The 15,620-nt window shown below is 38.2% G+C and overlaps 1 protein-coding gene and 2 pseudogenes across 1 annotated transcript in view; 1 reads left to right on the top strand and 2 right to left on the bottom strand.

The window, feature by feature from the left end:
* Positions 1–684: 684 nt before the first annotated feature.
* SNTB2 (syntrophin beta 2) overlaps positions 685–15,620 on the bottom strand; it is a 158,209-nt gene continuing 143,273 nt past the window's right edge. The window contains exons 6-7 of the mRNA XM_077132848.1: positions 2,491–2,675; positions 685–910 (exon numbers count right to left, since the gene is read on the bottom strand). Coding sequence (XP_076988963.1) covers positions 818–910; positions 2,491–2,675 — 278 coding nt within the window. The 3' untranslated portion in view covers positions 685–817. The remainder of the gene's footprint in view (positions 911–2,490; positions 2,676–15,620) is intronic.
* On the bottom strand, positions 5,197–15,615 carry LOC143659659 (DNA-directed RNA polymerase II subunit RPB4 pseudogene; annotated as a pseudogene).
* On the top strand, positions 14,226–14,585 carry LOC143659662 (podoplanin-like; annotated as a pseudogene).

The following is a 15,620-nucleotide window of genomic DNA, read 5'->3' as shown; positions in this document are numbered from 1 at the left end:
TTTCTTTTAAAATTAATCTTATAACATCCCCTGTCTCCTACCCAAATTAAAATCAGAAAAACCTAAAACAAAATTTTTTTCTTTAAAGCAGTGGTCTCCAAATTGCTCTTCAATATGATCACCACTAGAAAGGGAGTGGAAAGCAAGGCAAATCAAATTTCTCAAGTTCTAAGTCCTAAAGTTAGCACTTATGAGGGGCAAAGCTTGTGATAAAGTGGGAAGTGATGGCTGGAGTGAGATGTAGCAAGAGCCAGGACAGAGATAAGAACCCTTGGTGATGCATGCTGAAGGACTTCACAGGGTAGAAGGAACAAGTATGAACAGTAAACTCCAACAAAATTTACAACCCTTCTGGAACAACCCAAGAAGCAACTAGCTACAGCAAACTAGCACCTGGGAAGGCATGGGCTTAAATAAGACATCAAGGCTAAGCCCAAAACATCTTACAGGAAGAAGAGCAAGAAAACAACTCTTGTGTGTTCATGTTCAAAAAGAAAAACAATAAGCCACCCTTCTTAAGAGGGGAAATAAACCTAATTACTTATAAACCACATTATGATACTGGAAAATAAATCAACAGCTTCATTTTGAAACTTATTAGAGGTCCTAGAATCTCTGGCCAACATAGCTTGTGAAAAGTAGGCTCTTCTTTAAACATGGTTATGGTTCAGCAGTGATTTGCAGGTCCTTGTCAAGGCACTGTGCTAGAGGAGAGAGCAAAGAGCATTCTTTTTTGTGCTTCTTTTTTTTTTTTTTTTTAAAGGTAGAAATACTTCTTGTGACATTCATTCAAAGTTCTTTTCTGACTTTTTGCTGCTCATACAAGCAGTCCCATGCGAGTGACTTTGGCCGACAAGAATGTGTGCAACACAAATACAATCGGCTTTGGACAAGAGTGTAGGTCCATGGTCTGTGGAGAAAAGACATCAATTATCACTATCACATGTAGACACTTTAATAAACAAAGCTATTTGGATGTGATGTTTTACTTTGTACAGAGAGCTTGTATTAACAATGTGCCAAAACTATAGAAACTTTTAGGAAGTTAAAACCACAAACAAAAGTGCACTCAGAAGTAAAGTTATTCTATGTCATAATTAAATACTAGTGTAAGGTTTCACATCCACAACTAGGATACAGTGGGTGGTGTACTGAGTCCCACCACGTCTGATAAGAAGAAGAAAAAATAGAGAGCTTAAAATAAGTAGGAATATCTTATATGGAGACCATCAGTGGTAATGATGTTTCCCAGGGGAACTACAGTGAACTCAGCTGAAGTGATACCATCTATGGGTGAGATTTCTGAGGACTTTTATAGGTTTCTGGTAGAAGTGACAGCTCTTAAGGCTAGTTATACCCTCCTTAACATGGGCCTTCAGTCTGGCCAACAGCTGCCAGAGGAACAAGGAAACCTGGAGTTAAGTTGCAGGAATCAACAAGTTTAGTCAATCTTTGGCACTGATAGCAGAGACCAGCAATAGAACATAGTTTTGTTAACTGGTTTTTAAGGAAAAAATGCAACTATTAGAAGCACACGTTATAGAACACTAATTCTTATCATTAAACTTTGTATATAGCTAGGTATAATTTAACACCTTGCTTGTTAAATGGCAGTTGCTATTTATAACTGGTTAGTTTAACAGAAATGTATTTAATAAACACATTTAATTCTTATTATTGCCTAAGGTTTTGAAAAATCTTGGTTCATGGCCTGTCCATAGTTTCCTAAAGGGTCATCATTTAAAATAAGATTTCTAATTACAGGTCTTTCATTTGCAGGCTGAATTATGTTAGCTCTAAGGTCTTTTTTGGTTCTAAGACTGCAGGATTCTATGTTTCCAAATTTATACCCATTGTAACAGTGTCAGTGGATATAAGATTTCACTTATGTTAAAATTCGAACTACTGGATCATCATTGTGGAAGAGAAAAGACATTATACTTTACTTCCTTATCATACTTTATTTCTGAAGTGTAGTTGATTCAACTATCTCCTTCCTAAGGAAAATCATGATTTTTTGTTGATATTTTCTTTCAAGGACAAGGAGGTTAAAAAAGATGATGGCTGAGTGGGTATATCTCAGTATCTTTTTGTTAGATCAGCAGAGTTTCTATAGCAACCAAGTCACTCTATTACTCTTAACTCTTACCCTATCAAACTGCTGATAATAGCAATGGGTAGAATTTATTTAATAAAGTTTTCCAGCATTAGTATTTTATATCTTATTTTTTTGATAAAGTCCTGTTTCTCAAAGGGTGATCTATTTTTTCTTTCTAACATTCAAACAAAACCGTTCTTTTTAAATAAAGGTTTCCTAACATGACGAAAGAAGAAAAAAATCAAAACTCAACACCACTCTGAAAATTGAAGAATATTTTCTTGATTCCAAATGGAATGCCAATCTATAATTTTCTATACACGAGTTAAAAAGCAATGAGGAAGGAAAAGAATACCTATTAGAACAAACACATTTTTCTGAAACACTCTTACCAGTTCTCCCTCAGGACCACCAAAATCCAGATACAGATTTCTAATGCCATCATCCGCAGACATTTTCAGCCCTTCAAAGGGGTAGCGGTACAATATGCTGCTGGAGCCTCCATTTTCCCTGGAGATAGTGAACCCATTTTCATAGTGGACAGTGAGTCTGACCTCTTGGCCATTTAATGTGCAGCCTGTTGAAAACAAGGGAAAACATTAGAAACTTCCTACTTTAATTATCAAGTGAAAAAGGATTCTTCTGGCTTCAAAAAAGGAAAAAGAATTTTCTTTTTAAGAATGTATGATGCCTAGCCAATTTAAAACTTTCTGTTGTTGTTTTAATCCACATAAACCTTTTCCTTTAATAAATAAAGTATATTCTTGGCTTAGATTTTAAATTACATTTACAGATGAAGAAAACTTCTGGATCCCAATAAATAATAGTGAAGTTTATATAAGCTGGAAGGAATGCATGCCCCATATGTGTTTTAAATGTAAAAAGCAAGACTTAAAGGCAGAGAATATCATTCATATCACCCTCCAGATTAGATCACAGGAACTAGAGAAGAGCATAAGACTCAGGGAAGTTCATGCAACGATCCTTGATGTCCTTAACTTCATGTTGCAGAAAGAACTGGGAGTTATGATAACTTTTTTTTTTTTAATTTTTTTTTTATTAATCAAAAAAAGAAAAGAAATTAACACAACATTTAGAAATCATTCCATTCTACACATGCACTCAGTAATTCTTAGTATCATCACATAGATGTATGATCATCATTTCTTAGTACATTTGCATCGATTTAGGAAAAGAACTAGCAAAACAACAGAAAAAGATATAGAATGTTAATATAGAGAAGAGAATTAAAATAATAATACTAATAAAAATATATATATAAAAAAAGGAAAAAGAAAAAAACAAAAACAAAAGATACAAACAAACAAACAAACAAACAAACAACTATATTTCAGGTGCAGCTTCATTCAGTGTTCCAACATAGTTACATTACACTTAGGTATTATTGTGCTGTCCATTTTTGAGTTTTTGTATCTAGTCCTGTTGCACAGTCTGTATCCCTTCAGCTCCAATTACCCATTATCTTACCCTGTTTCTAACTCCTGCTGGTCTCTGTTACCAATGATATATTCCAAGCTGATTTCTCGAATGTTGGTTCACATCAGTGGGACCATACAGTATTTGTCCTTTAGTTTTTGGCTAGACTCACTCAGCATAATGTTCTCTAGGTCCATCCATGTTATTACATGCTTCATAAGTTTAGTCTGTCTTAAAGCTGCATAATATTCCATCGTAGGTATATGCCACAGTTTGTTTAGCCACTCATCTGTTGATGGACATTTTGGCTGTTTCCATCTCTTTGCAATTGTAGATAATGCTGCTATAAACACTGGTGTGCAAATGTCCGTCTGTGTCTTTGCCCTTAAGTCCTTTGAGTAGATACCTAGCAGTGGTATTGCTGGGTCGTAATCCATTCTGCCAGTCTATGTCTTTTGATTGGGGAATTCAGTCCATTAACTTTTAGTGTTATTACTGTTTGGATAATATTTTCCTCTACCATTTTGGCTTTTGTATTATATATATCATATCTGATTTTCCTTCTTTCTACACTTTACTCCATACCGCTCTCTTCTGTCTTTTCGTATCTGACTCTATTTGCTCCCTTTAGTATTTCTTGCAGAGCTGGTCTCTTGGTCACAAATTCTCTCAGTGACTTTTTGTCTATAAATGTTTTAATTTCTCCTTCATTTTTGAAGGACAATTTTGCTAGATATAGAAGTCTTGGTTGGCAGTTTTTCTCTTTTAGTAATTTAAATATATCATCCCACTGTCTTCTAGCTTCCATGGTTTCTGCTGAGAAATCTACACATAGTCTTATTGGGTTTCCCTTGTATGTGACAGATTGTTTTTCTCTTGCTGCTTTCAAGATCCTCTCTTTCTCTTTGACCTCTGACATTCTAACTAGTAAGTGTCTTGGAGAACGCCTATTTGGGTCTATTCTCTTTGGGGTGCACTGCACTTCTTGGATCTGTAAATTTAGGTCTTTCATAAGAGTTGGGAAATTTTCAGTGATAATTTCTTCCATTAGTTTTTCTCCTCCTTTTCCCTTCTCTTCTCCTTCTGGGACACCCACAACACGTATATTTGTGCGCTTCATATTGTCATTCAGTTCCCTGATCCCCTGCTCAAGTTTTTCCATTCTTTTCCTTATAGTTTCTGTTTCTTTTTGGAATTCAGATGTTCCATCCTCCAGTTCACTAATTGTAGCTTCTGTCTCTTTAGATCTACCATTGTAGGTATCCATTGTTTTTTCCATTTTTTCTTCTTTGTCCTTCACTCCCATAAGTTCTGTGATTTGTTTTTTCAGATTTTCTATTTCTTCTTTTTGTTCAGCCCATGTCTTCTTCATGTCCTCCCTCAATTTATTGATTTGGTTTTTGAAGAGTTTTTCCATTTCTGTTCGTATATTCAGCATTAGTTGTCTCAGCTCCTGTATCTCATTTGAACTATTGGTTTGTTCCTTTGACTGGGCCATATCTTCAATTTTCCGAGCGTCATCCATTATTTTCTGCTGGTGTCTGGGCATTTGATCAGATTTCCCTGGGTGTGGGACCCGGCTGGTTGAAAGGTTTTTCTGTGAAATCTCTGGGCTCTGTTTTTTTTTTCCTGCCCAGTAGGTGGCGCTCGTGGTGCTCGTCTGTCTGCGGGTCCCACCAGTAAAAGATGCTGTGGCTCCTTTAACTTGCCAATCTGAATCTCACAGTTGGCCCGGGAAACCGCGCGTGGAGGGGGAGTCGCCGGCAGCCGCGGCTTGGGGGAGTGCTGGTCCAAATTGGGAACTTTGGGGGTAGATTTGGGGTTTCTGAGACCAGAAGTACCCGCAACCAGTTGCTTTTTGTTCAGATTTTGGGGTTTCTCAGCTTCCCCTGGGTCACAAACCTTGGAGAGTGCTGCTGCTCCGAAGGCTCCCCCCCTGTGCCCCATTTCTCGGGCCACCCCCTCTGTTTTCCTGATGTGCAGTCCAAGGTCCAGCAGAGTTGTGAAGGGCGTGGTGGAAAGACGCCAAGCGTGGCGGGAAGGCCCCGCTATCCAACGTACCCAGTCAGACCGGGGAGCCACGTGCGTGGAGGGGACCCCAGTCGCCAGCCGCCCCGGCCGGGAAAACGCGCGCCCCTCGGGTATCTCACTGCAGCGGATTCTCCCTGCCCGTTCAGCCGTTCCAGAATGGGGTACGCTGTCTTTTTGGTCTCTGTCGTGGCTCCGGGAGCTGTTTCGTATTGTTTCTGTTTCTTTAGTTGCTGTTCTGGAGGAGGAACTAAGACCCGTGCGTCTTGCTAAGCCGCCATCTTCTCCAGAAGTCCTATGATAACTTTAAGATGAACCAGAGATACGTTTCTGATCATTTTAAGTGAAACTTTATTAGCCCAAGGACATGAGCTACTGAAGGGGGTTCCATTGATAAATATAGAACTAGATTAGAACAGCAAAGAGAAGGTTACATAGATAATCTTGGTTCTTCAAATACCAGAATCTTCTATATCATAGCTGTGCTGGTTTGAAAGGATGTATGTCCCCTAGAAAAGCCATGTTTTAATCTAAATCCCATTTTGTAAAGGTAGAATAATCCCTATTCAATACTGTATGTTTGAAACTGTAATCAAATCATCTCCCTGGAGATGTGATTTAACCAAGAGTGGTTGTTAAGCTGGATTAGGTGACAACATGTCTCCACCCATCTGAGTGGGTCTTAATAAGTTTCTGGAGTCCTATAAAAGAGGAAACATTTTGGAGAATGAAAGATATTCGGAGAGAGCAGAGAATGCTGTAACACCACGAAGCAGAGTCCACCAGCCAGTGATCTTTGGAGATGAAGAAGGAAAATGACTCCCGGGGAGCTTCATAAAACAGGAAGCCAGGAGAGAAAGCTAGCAGATGACACCATGTTCACCATGTGCCCTTCCAGCTGGGAGACAAACCCTGATGGTGTTCACCATAAGCCTTCTCACTTGAAAGAGAGAGACCCTAAACTTCATCAACCTTCTTGAACCAAGGTATCGTTCCCTGGATGATTTAGATTGGACATTTCTATAGACTTGCTTTAACTGGGACATTTTCTCAGCCTTAGAACTGTAAACTAGCAACTTATTAAATTTTCCCTTTTAAAAGCCATTCTGTTTCTGGTATATTGCATTCCGGCAGCTAGCAAACTAGAACAGTAGCACTAGAGGAGTGGAATGAATTCTACCTTCCAAAGCCTTAGTTAAAAACTTCCTGTTGGCATTTGTATCAGACACAGTTCTCTGTACTTCTGGCATCATCTTCTGGGCTACAAGATCCAGTCGGTTTTCTAGGATATTAGAAACCTTTATTTTACCATCTCCATTATTGATCTAATAACCACCAGCTATATCCTCAGGCAGGTCCTGATCAACTTGGACATCAACATCTTTTTTGTTGACAAAAAAGCAATCATAAGGATTGCTTTCTGTACCACAGCCTTTACCAAAGGGAAATCTTGTTTCCTGCAGCTGGTACAAACCCTGGAGGACCAGTCCATCCAGCAGCACTTGGTACCTGGTATCTCTTTGACAACTTTGTTGAAATCTGTTTTGCTCTAAATTCCATAGGAAATCCTCCAACTAAAATTCTAGTGTCTCCCCTAATTTCTCAGTAACATTGTAAAATTCTTTATAGAGATGGATTTAGTATATGGGACTAATTGATGGCATCTTAGGCAAGAAAAACAAAATTATTGCTTTTCCTGATTATACAAGTACAATGTAACTTTAAAATTCAAACAATATAAAATTGTACTTGGGTCAGGGATGGAGTAAAAGCCAGGGATAGCTATTCCTTAAATTACTCAGGAACAAAAAAGCAAAGCCCACTTTCAACATTTATGATGGGGAAGTACATCTCCACCCATTTTCTCCTCTCTCCATCTTACTGGCTTAGGCCAATTCTTCAACCAGTGCTTTGAACTGCATCCATTCCATCTTCTCAAAAACTGTGTAAGGTTCATTATTGTTTTCACTTTCATTTCATTTCTCAACATATCCTTCTTAACCAGATCCTTCTTGTTAACTTTTTTTCCTATGCTGTTCGGCGAGGTCACATTTCATTATTTTTCTATGTGAGTCTCACATTATTGTGGCACCATCTGTTGAATTTTCATTTGTTTGTTTTGCCTGTTCCTTTGTTTTTGGAAAGTGCATGTACCGGGAATCAAACCCAAGCGTCCCACATGGCAGGCGAGAATTCTACCACCGAACGACCCTTTACTTTTTAAAATGTTCAAGTCTCTCTCATTATTAAAAGCAATGCCACTATTCAATTCCTAGCCTTCTCGCAACTACCACTCCCCTTTCTCCTCCTCTTCACTGTAAAGCCTCTTGAAAGAGTTGTCTACACTTAGTTTCTCCATGTTTCACCTCTCATTCACTTCTCAGCCCTCTACCATCTGCCACTGCCATCACACCACTAAATGTGTCTCCTCCTGGGATACAATCACATCCATGTTGCTAAATCCAACCCACTTCTTCAGCCTTCATCTTACTTGATCTTACTGGCTTCTATTTCTCCATTCTTCCTTAATAGCCAAATTGCAACTTTATTCTGGTTTAATACTCTCTCCTGATGGGTTTCAGGGGAAGGCAACCTCAACTTTCAGGGTAGATAAACTCTAGACCAATCAGAGCATGGCTTTCCCCTTATGATTATTATTGCTTCAGGGTAGGCACATAAACCAAACTGGATCACTGAGAACTATGATTAGGAAGAGAAGCCCCCCCCCCTTTTATTCTTCCTCTCTCGTTTATGTAAGAAAGTACATTTCTTTAGTGTTTATTCTAGTTTGAGTGTACTTTTTCTGTTAATTTCAGCCTAAACCATCCCCATGGACATATTTGACCCTATTGACCATTATTCTCCTTTAAATATTCTTCCTTTTGCTTCCACCTCACTTACCACCTCTGCCCACTCTGGTTTTCCTTCTATTACTCTGCCTACTACTTCTCAATCTCCTGTATCTGGCCAGTAAATGTTTTAGGTTCCTCCAGACTCAATCTTATTCTCTCTTAGCATTTAAAAATTTTTTTATTTTTTAAGAATTTCAAACCACATACTAGCCTGGCTTAATTTTTCCTTTCACAAAAGAATGTTCTTTCCCCCAAACCTGTTTTATATGTTATAGCCTGGTTTCAAAACAAAAACACATTGAAATTTAAACATGAAATACAAAAATAATGCAGGGGCCAAATACCATGGTATGAGGTAGTCAATAGTGTAGCTTATACTCAAGTCATCCCACCTCAGCCTTCCCAGAGGCTGGAGAATATTTAGCATGTTCAGGAAGCCACAGGCAGCCACTGTAAGGGTTCTCCAAGACTACATGGTCATTTGAGTCCAGGAGCCCAGTTTGAGATGGTAAAAACTAAGACCAAGTTGTGTTGTTCTAGCTATATGAAGCCCATGTATCTTCTGGAATAGATCATCTGCCCCAGCCCCAGTGCTAGGGCTGTCAGCCACCAAGCTGCAGTGAGGTTTGGAGATTAATACAGAAAGCTACCTTTTATCTAAGGATCATCAAGAATCTATTGCAACTCCTCAATTTCAAATCACCCATCCAGGCTTGGTATCAAAGCTTTGGTCGCCTTTGCAGTCTCTGAGCAAAGATTGGCCAAATAGGCCAACTCAGACTTATGAAGCTTTTTCTGGAACAACAAGCTCCCGACATTGGCAATGGTTTATTTTTGAACCTGATGAAAACAGCTATGTAGTTTAAGGTCTTCATGAAGACCTCTGAAACTTCTCTTGTTCTGCTGCTTTCAGTGCTCCAGGAGCACATGAATTTCTGAACTGAGAAGTGTCTCAGTGGTTTCAAACTATTTGGGAATTATGTGTTGTGAGGCATCCTCCAAGTCACTGGTCTGTGGATTACCACTGCCTGCTACCACTGGCATGCCGTGCATCAGTCTCAGCACTTTATATGTTCTTCTTAGAAGATCTTATCCACATCTATGGATCTATGGCTTCAACTGCAAGATGGATATTTATCTCACAAATGCTTATCTCCTTTAAATCCCTTTCCCATGTATTCAGCTGTCTATGAGACATCTGCACTTGAAAATATCAAAGGGATCTCACTGCACTCAATTTTTATTCTTCCCATGTCACGTATCTCTGTAAATGGAACCATCATCCATTTAGTTATATGCCATAATTTAGAACACTCCCTTCTCTCCCCTTCTTCATGTCTCCCCATTTTTAATTCATCTGCAAGTCCTGTCCTTCCTAGCTTTTAATATCTCTGGAATCTACTTCTCCTCATCTCCACTACCATCATCTTTAGACTATAACAGCTACTCTTAACTCTTGTCAATTCATTCTCCACACTGATTACAGAATTACACTGAAGAAACACAAATCTGGTCATAAAACTCTCTCTTCTCCTGCTTCCCAATGCTGCTTTGGGACAACATGGTAAATAAGGCATTTGTGGTCTGGCCCCCACTTAACTCTCCAAGTTCATTTCCCAATACATGCCCCCTCACTTACTCTGTACTCCAGCCACCCTGGCCTTCTTTAAATTTTCTCCTACTTCAGAGCCTTTACTATTCCTGAAACCTGGGATGCTGTCTATCCTTTTTCCTTTGTTTAGTTAACTCCAACTTTTCTTTGAGCATATTTTTGCTATTTTGTGGCACAGATTACAAGCGTTATTTTTCATACATTTGCATGCTTTTCATTAATATCTGTCCCTCACACTGAACTATTAGCACCTTGAGGGGAGGGGCTGTACTGCGTTTGACTTTCCAGTGTCTAACACAGAAGCTAGCAGATAGTAGGTAATTGATATGTATATGAATGAATACTTGAATATAAAAATGCTACTATGGAAGCATACAGTGGGAGGACCTACGCTAGTCCAGTGATCAGGAAAGCTTCCCTGAATCAGTTAGATGCTTTAAATTGAAAAAGAAAGAAATTGTTAGTCAAGAAGGAATGGCTGGTTTGGTGGTTTGGAGCTATATGGACCCCAGTAAAAATCATAATCTTAAACTTAATCCAGTCTTACGGGTATAAATCCATTGTAAGTAGGACCTTTTGATGAGGTTACTTCAGTTAAGATGTAGCCTATCAATCAGGATGGGTCTTAATCCTATTACTGGAGTCTTTAATAAGCAGAATGAAACTCAGACAGAAGGAGAGAGAAAGCCACAGAGAAAGCAGCCAGAAGTTGAACATCAATGAAACTCAGAAGAGAAGGGAGAGGCCAGAAGAGACAGCCTTGTGCATCGCCATATGGCAGAAGAGCCAAGGACCAAGGACTGCCAGTGGCCAATTCCAGGACACCACAGTCATTGGAGAAAAAGAATCACCTTGATGATGCCTTAGTTTGGATTTTTTTTCTTACCTCAAAATCATGAGCCATTAAATTATCTTTGTTTAAGCTGTCCATTACATAGTATTTGCTTGAGCAGCTAAGGAAACTAAAATAGCTGGGATGAGAAAGTAGGTGGAAAGAGGTGATGAGATAGGAATTGAAAAGTGTTCCAGACACAAAGAACATCATGAAGGCCTGGAGGTAAAGAGAAGGCAGGTATGTGCGAGTGGTGAGAGGTACACAGGGAATGAATTATGGAAAGCACTGCAGGCCATGCTAAGCAATTTGGACTTTGTTTTAAAGAACAATGGGAATACACTGTAACAAGGGAGTGACATAGTGAGATTTAAATTTTAGAAAGATTTCTCTGGTTACAGTGTGAAAAAGGCAAGAATGGAAGTAGAGGGACCAGCTGGGTGGCTACTGAAATAGTACAGGATGAGAAGACAGTGGCTTGGAATGGGGCGATTTCATTGAGGTGCCAAGAAGTACACCAGGTGATCCTGAGTATTATTTTGGCTAAACAACCTTGGTGCTCAGATCACAGAGAAACCAGGTCAGTAAGAACAGGTAGACCCCTCAGCAAAGACTTGGCAGTTAAGTCCCTGTAGAAACATTTGTTTAGTAAGTTTAAAAAGCAACAAATTTATGATGCTCACTTCAGTACATATTCACTGTTCCTGACCTGCTAGGAAAAACAAACACAATCTAAAACTCAAAGAAAACCAAAACCCCCAGACAACTAAGATTCCTTAATAGGAATTAATTGGTTCTTCTCTCTTCTGAGTATACACCTCTTCGGTGGAAAGGAAGAGGGAACAATATATATTTAGTTGCCTCTCACATACCTTATTCTCATTATATCATTACCACAACCTAATTTTTAGAGACTGAGGATTTCAGGTTCAGAGAGGTTAAGATGCCAAAAGCTACCTAACTAATATGTAGGATTCAAACTTGTTTCTCCTGACTCCAAAGCTCATGCTTCTTCCACACAGTTCCAGGCTATTTCTTGTAGGATCTGTTCAGTACTTAAGTAGTCAACTAAGTACTCAAATAATGATCCTGAGAGAGACACTGGCTTTTTCAGACTATGGGGATATTGTTGAGTGTAATATGGCATATATTAAAGAAAACTTTCTAAGAAGCACCCTAATATTTAAAAAAAAAATTAGTAAAGTTAGGAGGAAAAAGTCTCATTAATACTAAACCAATCATTGTTACACCAAGGCTAACAATGGTAAATAACAATAAATGTTATCTACTTTGTCTCTTTTTAACTGGAAGAGTGGGATGGTGGTTACCAGTATATTATGGAGGAGCACTCAGGGACAAAGACCCTAATGACAAAGAAATTCTATGTTGTCACCCTGTCTCTGCTGCTCTGGGAAGCTCCACTGTTTCCAACAAGACCCTTGGCCCATCCCTCCAGCAGCCACAGCATCGTGGGTGCCACCCAGGGCTCCTCCAGGTATCAGGCCTTTCAGAGCAACCCAGAAGGGTGTAGGCCTCCCAGGTTCCACCCAGCCCGGATGGCCCAGGACTGTCCTGGAGAAAGGCAGGGGCAGCATTCCCAGTGACTGGTAGGATAAGCCAGTCTATTGAGTATAATCAAAGGTTAATCATCCCTAGGGTTACAAAGAAAATCATGACACTGTGTTCCTCTCTTATACCTATGTGGTCAAAGGCAGGAAGTAGGTCTTGTCAGCACAGTATTTTGTAAATAATCAACACTGTAAATATTTGTTAATCTAATGAAATAAGAGAGACTGACATACACTGTTTACATTCCTCAGAGTTTACTCTGGTCTTAAGAATGGGTCACCTAGAGAGAGAAATACAGGGGCTTAAGGTACTAATTTGGAGTCAGAAAGACCTAAATTCAAATTCCAATCACACTAACCCATTTCCCACATCTTGAAAATGGAGGTGATAACACCTGCCTCAGAGGGGTGTTCGGGAAAAGTTACATGATAAATGTATCTCATTCATGCCTCCTACCAACCCTGACATGTACCTATTATTCTTTCTGTTTCTGTCCTTCCTGCTTCAAAAGCAGGTACTATGCTACTTTGTTTATTTTGGTATTAGGAGTAAAAGCACAGAGCGTACACCAAATATTTGCCAAGGAGATGAATTAAGAAGGGATGCAAGAGAATTTCTAAGAACCACACAGTAAGAGCAAACTCCTCGTATATCCTAACAATATACTTTAATGTGTCTATTTTTCTTTTCCACTCCCTTATTTTCTACATATTTATTAATATTTATTATTTATATCAACTACTTTGCCTTCATATCTGTAAAACTAAAGAAATATAAAGTACCTTCATAGAGTACTTGTGTGATTTAAAAACCTGAAGAGCTTGGGTTATTGGTAAGATGTAAACAAGCCTTTAGAAGCATGTGTATTAAAATTCAAGCATCTATACCATGTATTTTCATATTTTCAAAACCTGTGACAAATGGAGAAAGGCTTTATGTACCTGAGGAAGTTAGGTGCATTTTCTAGCTATTGATCTTGAAGTTCATATTTGCTAGGAGTAAAATTCCTTGCATATCAGAAGGATCAGGATCAATTTTACTACACCTATTCTTAATAAGGTTTAAAACTAAATGAACATAATGAAGAGCATGTATTACATTCACTAAGCAAACACTTGTAGCTTTTCACAGAGATTTTTTAAAAATGGGCAACTATAACCAAAACATGTAAGAGACAAGAAGCAGAGCTTAGCTCTTTTCTTTTGACCAGCTTCCTGACTTTCTTCAGGCCACAACTACTTAAATAAGTGGAATGATATACCACAACTATAGTTTTAAATAAAGCTTTCTGAATCTCCCCAAAATTTAACAGGCATCATGCTGGATTATTTATGTCTATGTATGTATATATATGTGAATATGGGTACACAAATACACATACACACACACACATTTTAAAGGAATTCTGGCTTTTATAAAAGTGGTTTACCTTTAGCTAGTAACTGGCACATCTCTAAATACAGAGTAAGTGATAAATGAATCAGCTGACAATTTGTGGAAATGAAAATATTACTAAAATAATATTTAAATACAGCCATGAATGAAACAAAAAAACTTAAAAATTACAAAAAAAATTTTTCTGTTTTAAAAAATAAGAAACCAACCAGTTCTACTTTCTCTCTCCTCAAGCTTATTTTATCTAAATGGTTGTGAGTCAGGGACTAGATAGCTTTTTATTTTCTGTAACATGACATCTAACTGCTAGACACCAATGCAAAAAACAAACAAACTAAAAATTGTTTAAAATCCAAGTTCCACTCTTGTTTTGTATAGTGCATCCCTCTGGATGCTCACAGAAGGTAGAGTGACCTAGGTACTAGTGAAGGGCCTGATATGCATGCTGGCCCAGCACCTCTGCTGCCCACAGAAACATCGAGTATCCCAAACCTTCACATCAAGGATTTGCCCACTCCAAAAAGCACAGTCCATGGCCAAGACAAACAACAGAGCTCATGCCCTTAATGCGGTGACCATTTTCTCCATGGAGAAAACGAGGGAGGGACACAGACAACAGGTGAGAAAGATGGTGTGGATGTGATAAGTTTGGTCAAAATCCAACATGGCATCTTAATAGTAATTGGCACTATTGCTTACAGCATCATTGTGCTTATGAGGAAAATATTGAGCAGACCATAAATAATTGAAGAATTGTGAAATTTTGACACCATACAAAAAATATGTCTATGTCCATCTATATTTATATCTATGTCTATATCCATACCCCTAAAAAATAAAAAATAAATCTCATTCAGAGACCACCCACAAGAGGGAGCTTCAGTAATGGAAAGAGATCATCAAGCTTAATCCTTTAGATGCTTATTTTAGTAAGCGTTGGGCACAATTATCAAACCTCTGAAGAGTAACTCCTGTTCCAAATCCTTTATTTTTCTATAGCCATAAACTTGAGAGATGCTCATATTTTATGGGTATCTACCCACATCTTAGATACCAAATCTTCTTAACTAGAGGGTCAATGCATCTGGTGCTTATAAGTCTTAAATTATTAAATGCAGATTAAAATGATGAACAGTATGTCCATCAACAAAAGAATGGCTCAACAAATTGGTGATATACATATAAGTACTATTATTCAGTGATAAAAAGGAATGAGGTTCTGACACATACTGCAATATGAATGAATCTTGAAAACACTATGCTGATCTAAAAGGACAAATATTGCAGGATTTCAATTATATGAAGTATCTAGAATAAGCAAATTCATAGAGACAGAAAGTAAGTTAAAGTTGCCAGAGGCTGGGGGAAGGAAAATGGAGAGTTAAATTCTTAATGGGTGTAGTATCTCTGTTTTGGATGATGAAAAAGTTTTGGTAATAGATGGTACAGATGGTAGCAGAACTTTGTAAATATGATTAATGCCACTAAATGGTACATTAAAAATGGTTAAAATAGCAAATTTTATGTTATACTTTTCCACAATAAAAATAATGGGGAAAAAAAGATAAATAATAAAATTACCATGTTTTAATAAGGTTATATGAATGTGCTTAGAGTCAGGTATGGGCTTAGGAAACTTTGCTAGTTAAACAGAGCAACCAGGTTTCTTTCTATCATTGCCACTTTAAGCTGCCATATTTCTCAATATATTTTAATGTGTGGCACATATAATAATAGTTTTGCTTTACAATAAAGTATACAGTTCTATTTTACTGTTAGAAAAGAAATATCATCATC

Source organism: Tamandua tetradactyla, chromosome 16, assembly GCF_023851605.1.
Source record: "Tamandua tetradactyla isolate mTamTet1 chromosome 16, mTamTet1.pri, whole genome shotgun sequence".
Lineage (NCBI taxonomy): Eukaryota > Metazoa > Chordata > Mammalia > Pilosa > Myrmecophagidae > Tamandua > Tamandua tetradactyla.
Note: the sequence above shows the minus strand (reverse complement) of the source record. Positions and strands in the feature narration are given on the sequence as shown.